This window comes from Parasteatoda tepidariorum, chromosome 7 (genome assembly GCF_982258835.1).
Source record: "Parasteatoda tepidariorum strain Cologne lab strain chromosome 7, Ptep-v5.0, whole genome shotgun sequence".
NCBI classification, from domain to species: domain Eukaryota; kingdom Metazoa; phylum Arthropoda; class Arachnida; order Araneae; family Theridiidae; genus Parasteatoda; species Parasteatoda tepidariorum.
In genome coordinates, this window is record NC_141761.1 from 35,742,281 (window position 1) to 35,766,277 (window position 23,997).

General features: G+C 27.9%; 1 protein-coding gene across 2 annotated transcripts; it reads left to right on the forward strand.

Annotated features, from left to right (window-relative positions):
• Positions 1 to 1,329: 1,329 nt before the first annotated feature.
• Positions 1,330 to 16,464, forward strand: LOC107436219 (ferredoxin-2, mitochondrial). 2 transcript variants are annotated; one of them, XM_016047843.4, is made up of 6 exons: positions 1,330 to 1,825; positions 5,028 to 5,148; positions 7,153 to 7,259; positions 8,936 to 9,023; positions 10,807 to 10,859; positions 15,027 to 16,464. In XM_016047843.4, the coding sequence occupies exons 1-6, from the start codon at positions 1,606 to 1,608 to the stop codon at positions 15,119 to 15,121; spliced, it is 684 nt and encodes a 227-aa protein (XP_015903329.2). In that variant the 5' UTR covers positions 1,330 to 1,605; the 3' UTR covers positions 15,122 to 16,464. The 2 variants fall into 2 exon arrangements, with proteins under 2 accessions (XP_015903329.2, XP_015903330.2); XM_016047844.4 differs by having other exon boundaries at positions 1,334 to 1,807.
• Positions 16,465 to 23,997: the final 7,533 nt, after the last annotated feature.

Genomic DNA, 23,997 nt, shown 5'->3' on the forward strand with positions numbered 1-23,997 from the left:
CTGCATAAGCTTATACAGTAAAGAAATCTTTTTAAAGAACATAAAAAAAAAGAATAGATTCTTCTTTCAAAAGAATTTAATTAATTGATTCAGAAAAAAGTGTTGATTAAAATAAAGATTCGTTCGTTTTTCGCACTCATTTATTGGCCCTAAAGATCGACTTTTCAATCTATGGATGGTTACTGAATTAAAACAATAATGAGCTTCTTAAAACCGAAAGAAATTTAGAAAACTCCCGGTGTATCCCTCTGTTTATGTTATGCTTACGGGGTGAGGAGTGAACAGGCTAAATATTCTAGGAAGTTTTATTATTGTGATCTATGTTTAAATTTGCACGTAATTTTACCATTCATAAGAGTTTACTATCATTTATAAATTCTAATTGGTTGTGAACCTGAAAAAAATTTAAGAAAATTAATATCACAACATAATTAAAGTGTGTAAGGTTTCCCACGTTTTGAGGGTTTTCCCTTATTTGGTTATATTTGTGTGAAATATCACCGTTAGTCATTTTTTGGGGTTGCATCTTGCAAGGCATCGCATGCTTGTGGAATCTTCCAAATTTTTATGTTGTTTATTTCTTTGAAATTTAAATTTAAAAACCACTTTCTATTCTAAACACTGCAAGTATAATAATATTTGATGGCGCCTTTTTCAAGCTTAGGAGTTAAAATCAATCGAAAGTAGTAACCCGGAAGTCTTACAACCAATTTTAACCACTAGCGCCATATGTGCTTAGCTTTTCGTCCCGCAGTGGGCTGATCGTTAAGACACGGTTCCCAGCAGATCACCGAAGTCAAGCATCGCTGGCTGCGGTCAGTGTGCGGGTGGGTGACCACTTGGATCAGTCTGCGTAGGGACCGAGGGTGTGCGGTATTGGTCCTCGCTAAACTGTTCTACCGTAAAGTGCTCGACTTCGCGTGCAGGTCATTGGGCTACCGAAGCAGGGGTGCCATCCCCTCTGCAGAGGATCATAATTGTGATGGCTTGTCTTCGAATCATCCTTAGGGATTAACTACTACTACTGCTTAGCTTTTCACGGTCAACTATCCATTACGAAACATATTTACCTCTTTGCCGGGGCCTCCCTGATCGAGAGATATCGCTCACAGAACGCTGTACAAAGCGTGGAGGTAGAGGATCCGAATACCGCCGTAACTCATTGAATTGTTTTTGTCCTTGTAGTTCATTTACGTCGCACTAGAGCTGCTCAATAGGCTATTGACGACGCATTCCACTGCGGGACATCGAATTGTTCTATCTGTACTTTTTGACAAAGGTTTATAAGCCTAAATAGAGCTCACAAGCCTGCAAATGTTTGTAGTAGTCTTCAATGAAGTAGAAAGAAGCTACCAGAAACTTAATAAACAAAACAAGTTAACAGCTTGATTTAATTTCGCAATTTTTTTCAAACAGTTTAAAACTGTACCCTGTTGTCGGCGTTTTGCTTTTATTATTTTTACCATTAAATGAAAAGATGAGACCGTTTAACTTTCTTTATGGCATTCATTCAGACCAAAGGATTTGATTTGAATTTACCCTTAACCTTTTTAATCTTCCCATAATGAATTAACGTGTTTTATCTTTTTCTTCTTACCCTGAAAGATGTTCTTTTGTGTAGCTTTCCTCAGAAACATTTTAAATATTGCAAAAATATCAAGTTCTAGCTCTTCATGTTTATATTTTCATAAGTTATGTTTCAATAAGTCAAAAGAGGTCTATGTTTGTTGCCAAATAAATTATGCTTTGATGAATCTATTTTCATCTGCACCTCAAAGAACACTTATGAGCACGGTTTATTCATTAAGTATGACATTCTATGCATGTATATTCTTTTGATATCTAAATAATTTTTACTGTACAGTTAAGAATTTTTTTTCTCCCTTAATACATTTGAGAATTACTCCGTTGTTTTTCTAATGCTAATAAAATATTTGAATTGTGAAAACTACTAATCTTTCTAATATTTTACGGGTGCTCTTAAATGTTTCAAATTTATGTGAAAAAAGTTTTTGATCAAATATGTTTCATATATATTATTGGGCTAATTATATGCTTAAATCTTTGGGAGATATTTCCGTATCTGATTAGTCGCTACAACTGCAATTACCAAGGCGCCAATTAGATTTTAAACTTGCAGATTTTTTTTGAAAACAATGTTCAAGTTTGCCCTGGGTTGGCTACGAGTTGTGGGGGGCGGAGTTATCGACCATGCCAACCGCCATCTATCAAAAGGTACCTCTTGATTGAATCAAGTTAGCATGTCTTATATACCAGTGAATCGATGTTTAATATTCGTAGTGGTAGTTACGCCACAGTGCTCCCCCACCAGAATTTTATCAGGGATATAATTCGATGAACAGATCTCACTAGTTGCTGTACTTGTGAAAGCCCGGGAGAGAGTCACCGGTTTTTTTGAGTGCTGAATGTGAGAGGTGTATTAATTTCACAGACGTGGACGCTCCTGTGTTGCCTTTAGCAGTCGAGTGTATGCTTACCGACGTTGTGTGTATGTATGAGACGAGACTGAGCAACTGCGCGAGGAGGTGAATGATGCATTCTCAAATAGCAAGTCAACTGTTCAATGTGGACTATCCATCAAAGTAGGCGTTACAGTCAAGAGATTGTGAAGTAGGCGTTACTCCATGATCAAATCACGTCTGGGTCACCAATGTGGGGGGGCGGAGTTATCGACCATGCCAACCATCATCTATCAAAAGGTACCTCTTGATTGAATCAAGTTAGCATATCTTATATACCAGTGAATCGATATTTAATATTCATAGTGGTAGTTACGCCGCAGAGTTATACCTTTCGAGTTGGTCCTTTTCTGTGATGTTTTTTTAAAATTTCTCGCGCGCTGCCAGCTAGAAGTTGCCAAGGCTTTGTGATTATTCTGCCACAGAGAAATATCCCTGATATTTATATAGAGTTGATTAGTAAACTAAGAGCAATGATTCTGAATTCATCAATAAATTTGTACAGTGAAACCTCTCGGGAGTGAACACTCTTCAGACCACAGCAAAACGGTCGTTCTTTGGGGTTACCTCCATTGAAGATACATGAATTTCAGCAAGTGATTTTAATTTCATTCTTTGTCATTTTCTTTGTGCGTAAGTGCCACTTGTGTTTGCTTCTTGAAAACCGGATCTATGAATAAAACTTAGCATCAATAAAAATTTAATTGTTGTGTATGAAAACAAATTTATCAATTATGAATGATATTTTATTGAAATGATTATGAAGTATGTTTTTGTCTAAATTAAGCTGGCATTCAATTTTATATTATAAAAATTTGTTAGCTTTAAAAAAAGAGGTTTGCTTGCTTGATATGTTTAGGTTTTTTTTCTAAAATAACTTTTTTTTCCAATTTAACTTTGAACTCAAAAAATAAAATTATTGAAATAGCATCATCTTTAGTGCGCTCTGACTGCAACATAAGGTTGTAGATCTTTTTTAGATTGTCAAATAGATCTCTCTAAAGCACTCACAAAAATTTAAAATACATTTGAATCTGTTTATTCATGCTGTTAATATTTTTTGTTTTGATATTTTTTCATGTTTCCTTATTTGACCTGTACCGCATTTGGTGCAGAGGTTTTCCCCGTCGCTAGGAGAGGTTTTGATGGTCCCTCTTAAAGGTTTTCCTTATTACAAAATGAATAAAAGAAATTCTCCGCCTCCTTAAAATTGTTGTAAATAGATGAGATCGCTACACAGAGGCGTTCTTTCTTGGAGGTTTCACTGTATCATATTTTAGTTAAAATTAATGCTCTTTAAATGGCTTAAAATTCTACAATTTTTGATAATTTACATTAAGGTGTTATTTTTTATGATAAATAAAATTCCTTTCATTAAATAATTTATAAACCCAGGATTATGTTCGCAAAATTAGGTTAATTTATTTGTATAAAATATAATTCTTGATAAAATTAAAAAATTTTTTTGAATACAATTTTCCTTCAGGCAATACACACAAAAGTTGCATTAAGCATTTCACCTAAATTTTGAGCTTTTTTTTTTCTTGCCTTGTATGTTTATTTAGACTGAATAGTAAAATATTCACCCAGGCACAATGGTTTCTTATTTAGTGTGTTTTTAAAATTGTTCAAAAAATATAAATCAAAATTTGAATGAAACAAAAAATAATCAGCAAGCAGACATGAAAAAGGAATCTAAATTCTCTTATTTGATATATTCAGTATTTGTGTCCCTTGTTGACATAAAATTTAACAAAATATGTTATTATAATTTTTTTTATTATAATTATTACTCATCATTTCAATCTTTTATTATCATATCATAATCTTTGACTATTATGCATCCATTTCTAGATAAAAGTTTTTCATTATTTCAATACCTTTTGTTTTATTCAGAAATATTTGGAGTTTAAATAGCTATTTAATGTATTCTGTAGAACATCATCTACTAAGAAGGTACTAAAATTTTCATTAAATTTAGATGGTAGTATTTTGGTGCATATATGCACCAAACCTCCAAATAAACATAGAGACCAACTTTTATGCTTCTTGTTTCTTTCTTGGATTTCTAAATTTAATTCAAATGATTTTGACAACCTTTACATATAAATGAAGTACCTATATATAAAAGTGCATGATAATTATACAAAGTTATATTTGAACTATGAGCCAAATAAAAAAGATATTTTTAATTCTAATTCAATTTTTATTTTACTACCACTGGAGAAAATTATCCTTGGATAGACTAAAAGTAAGCAGTTATGCATAAGTTTTTTAGTTGTTGATAAGTTATAAGTTTTTGTGTATATGTAGGAAACACATCATATCTGTGTATTGTAGATGTAGGATACACATCAGGTAAACGTTGATAGGATTTTTTAAAGTGAAATTTTTTGGGTCTTTTATTATTGCAAATAGATTGTAATTATAATTATTCTGAAAAATTTTTTGTTTGGGAAATGTTGATAGTATTTCTGTTGAATATATAAAAGATCTTGTCCTTCAATATATTTTTGACACCTAATTTCTATGATTATTTTACTTTAGGGAATTGTCACTCATTTGATCAGGGAATAGGCACTCAAAAAACTTCAAAGGCTGAGCAAGAAACATCCATGCAGGCAATTTTGTGTGATGGAGTAATAAAAGAGCAAGTTCCTGATGAAAAGTATGTATTAAAATATTTTTAATAATAATCAAGTTGCATTGTTAAATTTTTTTTAATTCCATTAGGAAATTAACTGTAATATTACCCATCAAAATCAAGTTATTATTTTTCATGGGTTTTATTTGAAAATGTTAAATTAAAGATTTAGAAACTTGAAGTAAATGATTAAATGATATTTTCTCAATTCGTTTACTTTTACGTATTTAAGCAATATTTCTCATTAAATTATTTTCATTATTTAATGGTATGTTTTGCTTAAAATACTCACAAGGAATAAAATAAAAAAAATATGCACCATACACATTTTATATTTAAAAAATATTTTTAAATATATAAAGCATAGGTAAATTGTCATTACTGTTCAAAGTCTTCGTCACACATTTCTGAATTTTCTAAGTAATTTACTATATTATGAAAGTGTTACAGAGAGAAATGCATGCATATCTGATATGACTGGCTACTTGAATATCTATCATCAATATTTTTAGAATAATTTGTATGTTTTGTTCCTCATATTATTTTATATGTGTCCCCAACATTTCAGTAATTACTGTCCCAAGTATGAAATTTACAATAAAACTCTGTAAATGGCTCTAGTTGAATAAAATATTACTTCCAGGTTACAAAGAATGCTCTTCTTTACAGAACAGTCAAGTTTAAATGCAGAACAAATTCTTTAAAGGGCAAAAAGCTTAATTTCACCTTAAAAAATCTGTTTGACTTTATTGAAAGTAATTACTGTGTACCTAATTTTTTTTCCTGGGAAATTGCAAGCTAGTAAAAAAATTTTGATTTGTACAAAATTAAGTAAGTTACTTTTATAAAATATGGATAGTTTAATTTAGGAAATGAAATAGTTTTTTATCTATATGGCAAAAACTATTGTTTTGTAATTACTGTCCCTATCTGAAATGAACTTAAAGGGGACAGTATTTACTTAAAGGTCTGTAATTACTATCGAAAAAATTTAATGAGATTGATTCTTATTTAGTTACTTATTTTGATTCTTATTTAGTTGCTTTTTTCTATCAAATTTCAAACAATGATAATAAAAAAAATTATTTTTATTTGGCTATAACTTATATTTATATTATTGAGATAAAGTTAAAATAATCTACTTAAACATGTTTAGATAGTTCTGAATGCATTCGGTTTTCTGTTCTAACTATGTTTGAAATTAGAAATTCAGAGCATTAACTTTGTAAAATGAAAATGAACAGCTAAATATATATATATAATTTAAAATTTAACTGTTTTTGTTTTTAAATTTATTTTTTAAGTTCAAAAGATTGACTGTAATACAAGTAGATCTTATATTGAATAGGGTTACAATACCTTATTCCGTTTTTGACATGTGAAGAAAACGGTCTTGAAAAAAAAGTATCAAAAGTGGTTGAGGAAAATCGCTAAACATCGGGAACAGGCGCAAAACTAATCAGTTTCCTTTATTATAAGATTATTAATAATTAACATCATGAATTAATATTGTTTTGCTGTTGTGTGCATTATTTATCCACAAAGCTTATCAATTGTTGTTGCCACAAAATGTCAAATTGGAATAAAACATGTCAAAGTTTTATTGACAAAATGAGTCTGCAAACTCTGAAAAATATCTATTATTTCTGCTCTCGTACAGATAAATTTTAGAAGAAATTGAATATTTTTTGGAATAAGCCTGGAAATTTTGTTATGTAGTTTTTGTTATGAAACTCTCATCTTAAATATTTTTTTTTAAAAATTATTAAATCAAGATAATTGCTTGGTTTATTCTAAGAATAAATCAAAGAAATACAAAAAAATAGTGTAATAAAATTATATCAAAATTTTGAAAATCTAAGTTTTCAAAATTTTGATGTAATTTTTCTAAATTCAATCTATTTATATTTTTATTCACTAATTATTTGTTAATATTATCATTTTTTGAGTATAAAATTTTTTTCTGTCTTTAAATTGATTTTAATATTATTATTAAATTTTTTCCTTTTTTTCTTCTTCTATATTTAGAGTTAAAATCTATTTTGAAACTGCGAAAGGAGAAAAAATTGAATGTTTTGCTTGTGCAAATAAGAATGTAATGAATGCTTCAATAGAAAATGACATCGCCATGCATGGTAATCAAACATTTTTGCTTTTATTTTAAAATGAAAATTTCATTAATGTCACTTACAAGAATAAAATAATCTGTAGTACTATTTGCAGGAAACATCTACCATCCAAAATTAAAACAAAAGTTATGAATTTTGTTTGTGATCAAAATTCTTCAAAAAAATATAAAAAGCTCAAAATTCAGAAGAACTACTAATTTTAATTATTGCATATAATCAAGGGCTTTTAGTTAAATATTCATGTTTTCTTTTAAGTTTCTTAAATAATAGTATTTAAATGAATATATTGTGTACCGTCATGTGGGGCTACTTTGTGCAGGATTTCGCAGTTTTTGAACTTTGACATGTAAAAAGACTATGTTAATTCAAACTTTAGTAAAATTTATCGATATTATACTCATAACTGGACTCAGACGAGTGAATTTGATCAATATTGGCATTATTTGTATGTAATATTTACAAATAATAAGTCAAAACATACCTTGCACAAAGTAGCCCCCAAGTGGGGCACTTTCTGCAGCAATAAGAATTCAGTTTAATAATCATGTTTTTAGTAAAATATTGATATAAAATTTTTAAAAAAGTTAATTGTTGACATTTTTAATAACGAAAACATAAAGATATGTAAAGATATTAGTTGGAAAATAATTTTCAGCATTTAAAAACCATTTTTTATAAAGAATTTTTTCTTAAAAAGAATGCTTATTTCAAAACATTTGAGTTTAAACAAAAGGAAGCCATATACATTTTTGAACATTGAAATGGATGAAATTTCAAAAATAACAATTATTACATATTCATTAACATTTATAATATTCATGAATTTGAACATAACATGCTTGAATGAACATGACAGAACATGTTCTTCACTTTCTGTGAAAGTCACCTGATGTCCTATTAAATATATTTTTCTGTGTTAAATCGTTTGATTAATTCATTAGGAAAATCTTTGTGGAAGAAAAATAATAGTTTACCGCACGTTTCACGTGTTTCTTGTGAATTTTATTAGAGATAGTATTTCTGTGGATTTTGTACTTCCGAGAAGCTTCTACAATCGACATACCACCAGCAACTACTTGCAAACATTGTTGCAGCTTTTCTAAACTGCAATCAGGGTAGTTTCTCGTTCCAGGTATTTTTTTTACAACGTCTGACAATTTTTCTGTGGAAAAAAAAACAAATGAAACTTTGCACCAAGTAGCCCCACAGTGCATTTTTTAGCACTTTCCGTTTATTTGTTATTAATTTAAAAATTTTTTAACGCTAACATGATATAATTGTTTATTAATGTATAAATAAAGAGTTTTGCACTTATGACAATTGTTTCATCAACGTCTTTGCATTTCACAGCTAAAGTTTCCATGCACACTTTTCGACGTCCGACGTTCTTGGAAAGTTGTTGATATTGGATAAACAAAACACACTCTGAGATTGTTTTAAAATTCGAAAAAATGTTTGTAGTAACAGAGGAGACTTCTATCTTCAAATTCCACACATTTTTAACGTGAAAAAAACATAATATTGAATAGCAGCACTTGAAAAGTGCCTAATTCGAATTTGCACAAAGTAGCCCCACATGACGGTAGGTTAATAGTTTTCAATTTGAAATTATTAATGAGTTTATTTGTTAATAATTTCCTTAAATATCTTTTTCTTATGATTGAATTTTTTATTTACTGTAGGCAATTGTAATGGTGAACAAATTTGCAGTGTTTGCCATGTATATACAGATGAAAAGTATCAGGAATTTATGCCAAAAATATCTGAAGAGTAAGATATCAAATAGTTTGTTTTGCTTTTTTTTCTGAGTTAATTACTGATAAGTAAAAAATTTTCGATTGCTAATTACTTAATATATTTATGATGATTGTTGTTTTCAACTTTATAATATTGTTAATCCTTAAACATTTAAACTTAATGTTAGATTTATTATAGGACGTTATGTGTCCGAACAAATATGTATGTCGGATTAGATCTTATCTTTGCTTTAGATGTCTTATTTCTGAACTAAATTATTTGTGTAATGTTTATAGTTTTGCATTTTTGTACAGTGATAGAAAACTATTGAAATATAGCTTTATGCTTGAAGAACAGCATCTGTTGCAGTTTATTTTATTTGACATTTTTTTTAGAAATATCTTTACTAAAAATAAAATATTGCATTTATAAAAAATAGTTCTATTTTATTTTTAGCTTTTTTTTTATTTAAAAAAAAAGATTGGTTCTAATGTAAAAGGACGAGAAATTCTACCAATGAAAATTTACTCCCTGTACACATATCTATAATCACATTTCAAGATTTCGTTCCTGTACTTTTTTGTTATTTCAGTAACATAAAAATGTCACTTAATCCGAAATGCTATTGTATTCTGTAATTTTCTAAATAAGGTCTTGTTGTATAAACACACAAATTATAACCAGACACCTGGATAATGGGGTATAAAAATTAGAATAGCTTTCATGCCATTTGCTTATGTCACAAGTAATTTTTCTTTAACCAGTGTTTTAGTTGGATACGAGTATTTTCTGTTAATATTATATTTATGGGGATCGCCAAATACTGCCCTCCCTGATGACTAAAAAAATTTCCTCAACAACTAACTTTTTCAATATATTATTCTGCTGCTTATGTTTGAATTATTGTGAGCATAAGGATTCATTAGGAAAAATGTGTTAAAATTGATTGCTTATTCTTTGTTGGAAAATTGAATTAATTGATAGGGTATTTTAACCCTAAAACTTAAAGGCTGACTTAATATTTATATCCATATAATATTTGTATGAAAGGCAGCAATATTAATTTAGCTATTGCTTTAGAATTTGTTTCATTAAATTGCACAAATTACTTGGCGTCCACTTGGTAGAATATTTTTTTTGGAACTAAGGAAATTCGGTAGTGAGATGATACACTGATACTGCCATTTTATTTTACACAATTTATTGTGAATAGCCATGGTGGCTCAGGGAATGGAGTGCTCGTTTTCCAAAGAAGTGACCCAGGTTTGAATCTCAACGCTGACTGGTCAATACGAATTCTGCTTCCGCTCGCACTAACCATAGTACGAACATAAGCAATATAGCTTTGGCTATATTGATGCAATATTAGAAAGCACTATTTTTTGCAGATATAATCGTGTGAGCTGGTGAAAAGATTATATCTTTTATTTTCCGGATTTTTAAAAGTTTTTTTTTGTTCTTTTTCCCCCCCGTTTTTTGTTATTTTTATTATTATTTTCTTTTTTTCCCTTTTTCATTGTTCTGTAATTTTTCCCTTGTTTTCTCTATATCCGCATATATATATATATATATATATATATATATATATATATATATATATATATATATATATATATATATATATATATATATATATTTATATATATATAATTACATTTTTTTAGATTTGTGGCTACTAATCTTAGAAAGTACTGAATCTTATTAAGCCAAATTAAATTTTTATTTCAGAACTTAATGGATTGAATTTAGTTTATTGTCAAAATATTTAGAATAACATAAATTTTATGCTAATATTTATTTATTCATTTATCTTTAGTGAAGCTGAAATGTTAGATATGGTCCCTAATGTTCAAGAAAATTCACGTCTCTGTAAGTATTTTTTCTCCTTTCAATTTGTTTGTAAATAAGAATATCTATTACTAGAAATGATTTCTTTTAAAAATATGACGTGTTTAATGCTAATGTTACATAATTTGTTGAATTATTTATGTTTAATACTTTGTAGCCTTATAAAGTTCTTTACCAATTTATGTGTCTTAAAAGTGTATTCCGCAGTGTTTTCTTGCAGAAGATGCAAGTATTTCACAGTGTTTTCTTGCAAAAAAATAGTGAAAGGTATTTGATTGAAGCCTGACTTCAATCAAATACCTTTCATGATTTTGTTTTTGAAAATTTTATATCAATTTTGTTGATATGTATTTTAATTATAAATGTGTACAGTAAAGAATTGATCGTCCTGAATCTCCTGGATTCATATAATTTTTTATATCTGTTTTTACAGTTTTCTGGTTCATTAAGGAACGGCAGTCTATAATGCTTTTTTTTATTCTAGATTAGACTGTGTGTTGTTGAAAATTTTGGTAATTTTAATATTTCATTAACGTATAATAATTTTACTGTCACCAAATATTTTTACTGAATGTATCTAAAAATAGATACAAATTTAACATTATAGATGAAGAAAAATGAAAACATTTCAAAAAATTGATTTTTGATTGAAGCATTCATTTTACTTGTTTAGAACGTGGCGCTGTTAGTGTAGCACAATGGGCTGTTTTGGACTTCAACTGTCTTCAATGTTTGTTGCAACAAGTGAATTTAAAAGTGAAAATGATTAAATTGGTCATCAAAACAATGAGTTAAAAGTGAACTGCTGTGTCGCATATAAAAATTTTATTACCAATTTTAGTGCTAAGGAACTAATATGGACCATTCAGAATTAAATGTGGAAAATATTCCTTATTTGCCATTAAGATCACAAGAACTTGCCAAATTATTAAATCTGGGATTGAAAATTGATTTTAATGCTAAGTCCATAGAAGAATTTTGTCTCAAAGGAATTTCCAACAATTTTGAAACTGTCATTAAATCAAAATGTCAATCAAATCTAATAGAATATTGAAGAAATGCTTAGTCCTGCTGTGTTGTCTCTTTTACCAAGATTTGATATTATAATTAAAAATGAACAGACACACCTTTCTCATTAAATTAGTACCTGATTCTTTCATATTCATTGTTAAAGTAGTGGGTTTTCTCAGAGTGGTAACCTTCCAAGAGGCTAAACTTTATGGATAGACTGTAGCTAATGTTTAAATTTACCAAGAAATTTAATTTATTTTTATTACTCTATTATATTTATATGTTTGTTACTTTTTAAAATGTTCACATTGTCTTAAAATTAAAGTTAATGACCTAAAACTGCAATAGTATATTACAGTACAATTTAGAAACTGTCAGTTTAACTCACATGTGTGTCGGATTTGTGAAATGCTCATGGGTACCCACAAAATTTCCGTAAAATATTATGGGGTCCTTACACCAAAAAGTTTAAAAAACCCTTTTCTTATAATAATACCTTCCAAACCAAAGTTTCGAGAAAGATTAGCTCTATCCTTAGCAGTTTGAAAAGAAATCTACGAAATTTTCACTAACTAGAGTGCATCCTGTAACAGAATCTGTGGAAAAATAACGTTTGGGTTAACTTGTGTCTTCCCACTTCTGCAGGCTTAAGACTGTCAGTTTATTTGGCAATAAATTGTGTTTGTAGTGTTAAAAAATGTTTTTTTTTGTTTCCCAAGCTGCATTAATACAAGAAGAAATATTATAAAAGATAAAATGCAATAAAAATAAAATATAATAAAAGATAAAATATAATAAAACTAAAATATAATAAAAATGAAAAAAATAAAATATAATAAAAGATAAAATATAATAAAAATGAAAAAAATAAAATATAATAAAAATTAAATATAATAAAAATTAAATATAATAGAAATTAAATATAATAAAAATGAAATATAATAAAAATTAAATATAATAAAAATTAAATATATTAAAAATGAAGTATAAAGAAATGAAGTATAAAGAAATAAAACATGAGATAAATTTTTTTTTATTTATTTCAATTAGGGCTTCATTTTAATAACTTCACTTTTCTTGAGCTTATTAAAGGAGCTTTCTTCGTATTGCATGAAATAATATATCTTCTTAGAACATCAATAGCTGCAGCTATAAAAGAAGAAGTATCGACTAAATTTATTATTTCATTTTCAGCATAATTTTCTTTGCCATTTTCATTAAAATGTCTTTATAAAATTCCATCTTTATCTCTTATATCAATTGTTAAAATAACTTCATCACAGCTGAAGAAATTCTATAACTGTACATCTTTCTTTTTTTTCTCTACCCCATTCAAACTAATTTCGTTTTCTCTCCCGAAAATTGCCTTATTGAGATTAAAAAGTTGACCAAAAATTGCATTTTTAAACAAAGACACAGTCAAACTTAAATAAATATTTTTCAGCAATTGAAGAAACTAACATACTGTTTTTAAGCAGAGAGTGTTGTCAAGTCAAGCCTCATTAAACGTAGATTTAATTGTAGTAATAAAAGTTATTGCAATAAATGTAGTTTTAATGGTTATTTTAGTAAGAAGAAAATTCTTTTATCCAAAATGATCAATCAAATTTTTAAGATGTGGAAAACAAAGATCAACACAAGAATGATGAAACAGGCTTCCTTATTAAATTTACAGCAGGCTATTTTTGAGCAAACTAAAGGGCTGGTAATTATATCTAATATAAACCTCTGATTTTGCGGAATCCGAAGAAATTAAAAGGAAAATTCTGAAATCACGAAGCTCACATGAAAATGCCGCTATTGCTGTGAATAAAAACGTGTTTTTTATTATTTTGAATTAAGCAAGTATATTAGGTTATTCAAAATTAGATTCATCTTTAAATTGGAAAAAACTTTGTACCTATTTGTGCCTAGCATCTCAAAATTTGGAAATTTTGATTTTTATGAAATAAATATTGTTCCTGAGAAATGGAATTTTAAAAAAGTTGTAGTTTTGAAATTTGATTTCTCAGGAATTTTGTTTTTGCCAAGTAAAATTACATACTTTAAAATTATGTAAAAAATTGCATACATTATAATTCAGAATTTTTTTGACTATTATTGAATAAAATAATAAATCTTTACTAAAATGTATTCTTTGCATCTTTGGATAAACGAATTTTATAATTGTGTGCAAATTGTTTTTGGTTCACTTAAAAAGTTCTCAATATATAGCAAAGTACGCGAAAAATAAAATTAAAACGATGGAGTCCAAACTTTGAATCGCTCCCCTGACTAAACTGTGGGGACCATGTTTCCAGATTGCGATTACCCCTTATATTTTGGGGTCAGAAATCCAAATCCGTTAAAAAAAAAAGTATATTTATTGAGAGAGAGTACGTTTTTGTGTGTGATTTCGTAACTTAAAACATCGTTTGCACTAATTAATTAGCATATTTGAGGTCAACCCCTTGAACCATTAAGTTTCAGTCCTGGATTGTGAAGAAGATCTGATCATTGGATCAAAAGTTATTCAGGGTGCTTCATTTTTTTGGCACACTGTCCATTACTTAGTACCTAAATAAAATCATGACCATTGGTTCGGCAGCTGAAGTGAGCCTTAGTCTTCTATATAGAACATTTCTTAGTGTTGTTCTCCTTGTCGCCAGATCCTATCAGTTCAATACCCATATTATTTTAAAATCTGTGTAACTGAATTTCAGCCATCAAAGTTTTGGGCACCCCTTAACTAGAATAGAACTCATTTTTTACTTCAGTGCATAATTCTTAGCAAAAAAGACTAAAAATTAAATTTCACTTTTATTAGAAATAGGGAAATTAGTTGAGACATCTTGCAATCCTGTACAGTTTTCCAATTTTCAGTCCTACAACAAGTTTGTGAACTAGTATTTAAGCAATCTGGAGTATTTTATTTATTTATTATTTTTTTTTTTAAATCTTTTTACAAGTTTTGGAAAGAGTTTTAAAAATCAAATAATATTGTGTGTTTCACAGTTTGACATCATGGGGCATTCCAAAAAGAGAGTAATTAACGAGCTGATTTATAAAACATTAGTTTTTTTTAACAATAAAAATTATTTGAATTCGCTATTCATTACTTTCTTATGAAATTAATAATTAAATCCTTATTGGTGATTCCATTCTATGTTGTAAACTTATGTAAATTAATTTTTACAGCTTGTCAAATCATTGTTAAAAAAGAGTTGGAAGGTGCTGTGTTTAAATTACCTCACTATAATGGTCCATCCTATGAAGATCCAGAAGAGAAATGAACTTTATTTAATTTAAAATTAAATTATGTTAAAAATATGAATTATATGTGAAATTTCATATTGTTATTTTTAATGATATTTAGTTATATTTTTGTTATTTATTGTAAATAACAAATTGTGGAATTAAACGTAATTGGGAAAGTAAAGTTATGTGTCTTGCTGAGAACTTTTCTAATTAATGTAAAACAATATTTAATATTATATTTATTTGCAATTATGCGTAAAAAACTGCAATTCATTTGTCCTTCATAAACTGTACTTATGAAGAAAAAGGTGTCTAAAGATGAAATTGTACACACAATTAAGAAAACTTGGATTATAATATTAAGTTTAGGATAATTTTTTGACATCTTAATAAAATGTTTTTGTTGCATGGACATAATATACCAAAATTTATAGTAAAACCATTTATGTAATATCTTAACTTTGTTTAAATGTGTCAATTTTTTAAATGAATTAAACAATTTATTTAAAATAATTTTTACTGACTCAGATTTGTTTTAAAACATTTCCCTAACAATGTATTCTTTTTTTTACCATATCACATCACCGAACCACGGCCAAACACTTAGCCCTGTTTTTCAGAGCTTTATCTTTTAATGGCCTCTGTAGGAATGCCACATAAGTTATACTCTAGTCAGGAAATGCAGGCAGCGCCTGAGCTAGTACCTGCCTCTCCAAATTTCCAACCCACAACCAACCAGAGGTCTTGCAGTTATGACGGATTTAACATGCACTTTGGCGGGCACGCATGCTCAGTCGACTGCCAGGATTGAACTCTTGACCTTCAACTCTTCACCAGCAGAGTGAGTCATGCTTTCTCTGACTGTTTCACAAGAGTGTGCTGCCCATTTTTTATCATTAGAATTTTTGGTTTTTGAGAGTATATGTTTGTAATTGATAGATTTGTTTTGATAATTTATATTCAACATGCACATTTACAGAAATATTTAAATTGTTGAAATTTGTGAATGTAAATTCTAAAAGTAATGATTAACGTTTAGGAATTTAATTGTATTTTTCTTTTCTAATATTGGTTAAAAAGTTCCAAAAGTAATTATTTTAAAAAAGGTAAATAAACTACATAATGATCAATATAATTTTTCTAGCACACATTTTATTGTGCAATTACAAGTTTAGAGTCCTTTTATATATCAATAAAATAGCGGTCAGAAACAGAAGTTATTAGCATTGTGTAAAAAATAGTATGAGGATAGTTTGTGCCTTAATAATTTCATTACAGTATTTATTGTGTTCAAGACTTCATGACATTCAGATTTTATGAAAATATTTTTGTATATTGTACTTTAGAAATAAACTTATGATATGCTGGACTTAAAAAATTATTAAATTTGTTGACTTTATATTGTTTAAAAGTGATATTTAAAAAAAGAAATTTAAAAAAACAAATATGGATAAAAACTCAGAATGTTGCAGGTTTAAATCACTAGCCTCTGACACAGATAACTAAGGTTTGCATCCTGTCAATACCTGTTTGTTTCATATACTGTGTCCCATTTACACTGACTACAGTGCTGCCAATAAAATGACTTCAATTATTGCCCCAAACTCTCTACTTGAGTTGGCTATTTCACAATAATATTTATCAGAAATAATTTCATTTCAGTCTTTTGATATGAGCACACAAAGCTTATGAGACTTATTCATTATAACTATTGTAGCAAATATGTTTTCTCTTGACAATAACATAATACTGCCTAAGGTTTATCCTTATATTACTGCCTCTAGTCTAAGAAGTTATCAAAAATTAACCCCAACCTATTCCTGTTTTTTCCCCTCAAAGACAATAATGCAACATCTACATTTTTTATTTAATACGGTTTGAGGAAATATTCGTTTATCTGTAAATCTTTGCACCATTTTAAACTATGTAATTTTAAATAACAAAATATAAAATGTGGGCAAAATCAGTTGAATATAGTTTCCAAGTTATGAATTTTTTAAAAAGTCATGTTTTAAAATTCTGTTTCTCAAGAACTATTCGACAAATTTGTTAAAAAAATTTGTATTTTGTCATTCAAACTTACATAGTTTAAAATAGTTCAGAAATTTGAATGATATAAAATTCGATGTTTGTTCGATCTTTATTAAATAAAACTATAATAACATCTGTTAAAAATTATTTTTATTTGGAATTTTCCTTGTATAAATTAATTTTATAATTAGGCGTAAATATTTTTGAGATATTGTAAAATATGCAAAATTTATAATTAACATTATGGGACCCACACTATCGATCGTTCTCTTGACTAAATTATCGGATTTCAAATTTTATGTTCAGGAATAGAATTTATTAAATGAAAAATGCATGTTAATTAGTGAGACTAGAGATTAGTGAGATCTTTCATAATAAGTAAAAAAAAGTTTATACAGATGAACGGTCAAAACAAAGTGCAATATTAAGATATCAAGGGGATGAATGACGTCTTTAATTTTTCTTGTCGATAAAATTGTGCCAGTAATGGTATAAAATTAAAAATATATGGATTCTATGTTAATAATATATTTTAAATTATTCCGAAATAAGTATTATAATTATCAATATAAATTTTCATCTGAATAGCAATACAATATTTATACAATATTCTGTATCAAGCACAGAAACTTAGAAATTTAATGGCTTGGCTACTTCATGAAATCAGTTGCATATACAATTGATATATTTCCCTGTACAACTTAGTTAATAAATGTTTTTAATGCATGATTTTTTTATAGTTTTCAAATTTTTGAAATATTTTCTTTGATGATCTATCTCATTTGCCTTTAAAAAAGGAAATTGTTTCAGATTCACCATTTTTCTGATGGTGTTTCTCTTTATCATCGGCAGATGGCAGCACCATAAGAATAGTTTATAAGCTCCTCTGGATGATACGCATAGGTTGATTTACTCTAATCAGAGCTGGGAAGTTTATTTTATGTATTTTTAATCAAAATTAAAAAAAAAAAAGAAGATCTTCTTAATGGTTTCAGTTATTTATGATGTATTATGAAGGAAAAATAAATTATTGAAAACTGCGAATTAAAGTGAGAATGAGAGTGATGTTGTTAGGTTAACATAATCCTTTTGGTTGTGTGTCGTAGAATATAATTATTTCTGGATAAAATTCAGTTAAATTTCTATGTTATGTGAGTCTTAGTGAGTTAAATTAAAATAATATATTAGTACTTAAAATAAATAATAGTTTTTAAGTACATAATAATAAAACTCATATCTTTTTGCTTTGCAATGCTGTTTCAAAAAAGAGACTTAACATATTTTTCACTAGTCCAAAAAAAACAAAAAAATGATACACTTTTAATAACTTAGCAAAACTTATCATTCAAGACTTATTCTTCTAGTTATTCACACAAAATTTTATTTATTTAATTGTGTCAATTAACTAAAACAAAATTAAAATAATATGCTAGCAGTTTTTCCAATGAAGATCACAGTTCCGCTCCTAAGCGATATTTGTATTTTTAAACGCAACGAATAAACTACATCGTTCTCTCTTTAAGAATACACAGTAAATAACTGAACGATTGGAACGAAATGAATTGATTTAAAAACACAGTAAATAATTGCTTAAAAAATATTATTCTTTGGATTCTACATTTTCAACTGTGTTACAAACTACCCACCTAACAAAACGGTATTATTTAGCATTAGATCGATGCAATATAATACTGTCGTGCTAAAAAACGCTAGACTCCTGAATCCTATTTGCTAATATTATAAATAATATTGTACAAGATTAAATAATATTCGATCCAACTTTCGAATTTTTTAAATTATCTGTGACATTACTTATGGTCCGGAGCTATTATTTTTATGAAAGGGCACCTCATACTCATAATATTAATGAATAAGTCGTTATTTATGAAAGAAAACAACAAAAAAAAACTATTCCACAAAGTATATTTTTTCACCCGTAGAATTTTATGCCAGACAACGCAAGATAAATTACTGAAAGCCAATTCGAATCTCGAACGATTCACTGGAAAAACAGGAGCTAAGATGATAGTTTACATCGCTCACAGTTCTCATTATTTCATGAAATCTTTTTTAAAAAGTCATTTAAAGATTCCAAGATTGCTTGCAATTGTAGTTGCAAGTAAACAAGGCAATTTCTGGAACTTTTGGATACATCAAATGGTTATAAAGACATGGAAAGCCCTTTTTTTATTACGTAAAAACAACAATAAATTAAGTGAAAGTACTAAATCCAAATATTGCTTTTGGGAATAAAGAATACAAATTTATCTCTATCAATCAAATAAAAATACAAATACGTATTTTTTTCTCTTCTTATGTTTTACCTATTTTTGAAAAACACAAAATGTTCATATCAAGCACTGAAGTTAAAAATATATTTCCATATTTATTTCATAATAGGATGAAAGTTTGTTCTATAGCTTGTTTGTCTTAGAATAAAATAATTATGCAGTTAAATAGTTGTAATATTTGTCATGATTTTTTTTTATTTTTATTCTTAATATTTGCAGACTCAGGAATTTGAAAATTCAGCAAAAAGCTAAGTAAAATAGTTTATTCTGCAACTTTGTAATACATTTTCAGAATTTTTGAAAATGGGGATTGGCAGGTATGATATGTGCATTTATAATACTGTATAACTTTTTAAGTAGGAAAACTTTCATAGAAGTACTTAAGTGTAATGAAAACAGCTGAATGTAATTAAAATTTCGTTAGTTTTTATCATTTTTATCTTTAATGTGATGCGAAACAAAAATTGTTTTTCATACAAAAATATCAGAAATATTTATTCTTATGTTGTCAATATAAGTCTTTGATGTTTATACACTTCTTAATTTCTTTCCCTCGCATTTCTCTCAAATTTTCTCTCTTTATTTTCCCCCTTTTTTTGTTCGTTGCATCTGTTATCCTCTCTCAAATATGATGCTGATAAAGGTATTCATTAATTGTTCTTATAAATAGATTTGTTATAAAATGTTTTCTAATGGTTGAATTGCATCGAAGTATAGATATCGGATGCATTTTGTTTTTAATTTTGATGTGAAACACAACGCTTGTGAGCTTTCATATTATCAGTATTATGTTTATTATTTGAATTTTATTAAATTATTCAGTTGGAATTAGAGATAAGAAATGTATATATTTTAATTTTCATCATGTTTAAAATAATACAGTAGTAAAAATATTAATAATAGTAAAAAATTTCTTTGTCTAACTTTAATAATAAAAATAAAAAAAATCAAATCAAAGAAATAACAGAATCTTGTTTAAATTTTTATCTGAAAGCTCCGCGGATTGCGAACACATGCTGCCGATTAATCGTTTTTGAACGGTTTTCGGACTAACAAGGCAAGAAAACTTGATTCAGTTTGCTCTAAATTGTGATTGTTAAAATTTTATTTCTTGAATAAAAGCCCTTATATAAGTATATTTATTTTAGCTTTTCAAACAAAATTATTTTGTTGTAAAGCATTAGAAATTCTCCATGAAAACAAGCAGGCGTTACGCAAAAATATCATTAAAAATCCTCCTTTATGAAAGAATTAGGGTTAAATAAATATAATCCTACTCATTTCATGGGCAATGTCTTCACAAATATACTGTTGTTGACGTATGCCTGTTTAGGCAGAAGGGGTGCGATTGTTCTTGTTTTCCAGTGGCGCCATCTATGGCCAAGAATTCTGCCACACCATACGTCGCACCCGTTTATAGGGCGGACCCATTTATACATCCATTCATTCATCCACAGATCGTAATTTTGACCTGAAACAGAGAACGATCGATCTCCAATCCAGTACACCCATGATTTGCTATGGGAACATGGAAGACTTTTGCGACTCGACAGATTTAACGTGCATCAGTCACTTTACAACACCTTCAGCCGGCGGGGTTCGAACTCTCGGACATCGGCCCAGCGCCCTACCGACCAGGCTATCCCTGCCCCCACAAATATACTAAAAAAATATAAAGATTAAACAAAACATTAAGAGCGAGGAACGTATGAACTTAGAAGCTCATATGCTCAAATTCAGTTAATTGTTACTTATCTGAAGCTCATATGCTCAAATTCAGTAAAATGTTACTTATCTGAAGCTCATATGCTCAAATTCAGTAAAATGTTACTTATCTGATTCTTCCAATAAGCTCTTCAATTATATGAAAAGTTCTTAATATATTTTATAACGTTTTTTTAAATACTTTTTTCTCCTTAAAAAAACTGCTTTAAAAGTGAATATGAAATTGCTAGTTGTTTATTTAAATAGTTGGCTTTTGATAAATTTGTATACAATTACACCAGTAAAAAAATTTCAATGTCACTACTTGGTTTTGTTAATGGTTTTCTTTTTTTCTCGATTTTTCTTCTAAATAATGACACAAATTTAAATTATTGTGCTCTGTCTATTTTTGCGTAACAATTATTTTTTACAACTTTTGGAGACCTCTGCTCGCCCCGCTCACCAAACTCCGTAGTTGTTTCTCATTCTTCATTGTATATTTATTTCTTTACAATAGATAAAAATAAAAATCGAAATTTGTGAGCAACGGCAAATTTTTAGATTATGTATTTATTCTACAAACCTGAAAGCAGTTTATCAGAAATAGTAATGTAATGGGAAAATTTTCTTTGTTTTGTTAAATCGCAGACATTAGAATGTGACTCAATAGGTATATTCATTCACTCAGTCCTTTATTTATAGAGAGTGTTTCGTATTCATCACCCATAATGTGCATATATTTTTAGAATTATTGTCAAAAGCGCAGTAAAAAAGTAGATATAGGTGTAAAAAGTTGCTAGCTGATATTTAATTGGAAAAAAAAAGAAAGAAAAACGCTTGTAAAATCTGAAAACACTTCATTGATTAAGGCAAATGAAAAACAAAACATTAAAACAAACCTGTTTAATAGTTGGTTGACACCTATAATTTGCTTTTGTACTGTTTTCTCTTTTATCACGCAAATAAACATGTTTTAATGCAATAAATCCCATTTGTTTTAACAAAGATTCATCATGTTTCAGCGATGTTTTTCATTATAGTTCATACATTAACTCTTAAGCTCCAATTCATACATTTTTTGCACTATTTTTTGACGAAAAGAGTAAAACTGTGTGTTATGGGCAGCGACTATGGAACACCTTGTCTGGTTAATTATTTCGAATTTTTAACTCTACTTTTTTAATAACTGAACCAAAAGATTAATTTTAAAAATAATTGCAATAAAAAATATCGAGCATTTAAAAAAAAAACACTTTGAAAGATAAATTCTAATTTCGAAGCTAGCGATTCATAAAATCGAGGTAAAAAGATCCCACCTAGATATTTAGATTCAGTTTTGAAAATTGAATCTAAAATAAACTATCATCTATCAAATAATCTTTGATTCGAATATATAGTTCTCTTCTTTTAGTTGAAAAGGATTTAGCTTTAAATCGTTCAAGCAGTTCAAACTGATATACATTTTCAGTAAAATTAGCACAGATGAAAATGTTGGTATAGAATGCGAACTCTGCTTTTGTACAACTTATATTCCACCTCCAACATCTATTTTTAACTTCCATTTTTCATTGAATTGATGAAACTAGCATTAGAAGTTTGTTTACAGTTTTAGATTCTAAAAGTATAGGTAAGTAAAGAATAAAAGGTAAAAAGAATTTTGTTTACGGCCTTTCATGCACTCTTGGTGTTTCTTGGAATTTTGTACTTCCCAAAATCTTTCAAAATCTAGCTCCTTTAATGTTTTCCTTTTAGAAAGGTTGTATGCTTTTGAGGTAAAATATTATATATAGATGTTATAAAGAAATCCCCACATTCTATACTTATATAAAAAAAGTTTGTTTACTTTGTTACCTTTGTTGTTTACCTTTTTAGCCTCCTCAAATAATGGACAAAGAGTATTTGAACGTTTTTTTAAAACTATTTTTTAAACCAATCCTTTTATCAAGGATTGGTTTAAAAAGTTGGGTAATGATGAAGAGGTAAGTGAAATGCCTTACACTGAATTTTTCAAACTTTGTTGTTGAAATTTAGGAGCATTTCGAACAAAGAAAAATAATTAATTTAACCGTTACATTTGTTCTGTGAAGCAATCAAAGGAGAAAGCTCTAAAGCACGAACAATTGAATATATATTTTGACTGTATATTTTTCATATCCTGCAACAAAGCGCAGTTATTTTATACAAAAAAGACCTACAATTTTGTTTTTAAATTATAGTAGTCAGGGTATGTTTGCTAACTATTTTAGGTCAATTAAATGGAAAACATGAAATGCTATTATCAATGAAAAATATAAGATAAAGAAACGTAAATTACAGTACTTTAATATATTAATTAATAAATAAGAGAATAATAATTAGCATGAAATAATGGGAGCTTCTCATGTGGGAACTTTTCTGAGAATAACTATTTGAGGAAACATCAATATTATTTGTGAGGCGAAGTACCATTTGAGTTCTATTTCAATTTACTTTTCGATTTAAATTTAATTATAATTCTCAAATTTGTTTAATAAATCTATTTAAAGACAAATTTAAGTGCTTTTCAAGTTATGACTCAGATATTGTTTCTGTTACACATTCAGACTGATTTGTTATCGATTTTTATTTAAAAATAGCATTGTATAGAGAAATACTTATAAATAAAAAATTTAAAAAAACTATATATGCATCTTTTGAAGTGCTAACTACTAAATTTGATAAATTCATTTATCTGATAACAAATAAGAAAATTTTTATTTTAACTCCTATACCTTTCTTTCAGTGGTAAAAAAAATCTGCGGAATAAAATAAACGCGACTTTAAAAGATAAAATAACAAAAGAATAAATACTTCACAGATCTACATTTCAAATGTGGTTATTTTGTAACCAAAGCTAAATTTAGTTT

What these genes read in the sequence shown, in the direction of transcription:
- LOC107436219 (XM_016047843.4), top strand. Translation starts at nt 1,606, where the DNA reads ATGTTCTTTTGTGTAGCTTTCCTCAGAAACATTTTAAATATTGCAAAA. An exon ending in AAATGACATCGCCATGCATG is followed by an intron (nt 7,260 to 8,935) that starts GTAATCAAACAT and finishes TATTTACTGTAG; the next exon opens with GCAATTGTAATGGTGAACAA. An exon ending in TCAAGAAAATTCACGTCTCT is followed by an intron (nt 10,860 to 15,026) that starts GTAAGTATTTTT and finishes TAATTTTTACAG; the next exon opens with CTTGTCAAATCATTGTTAAA.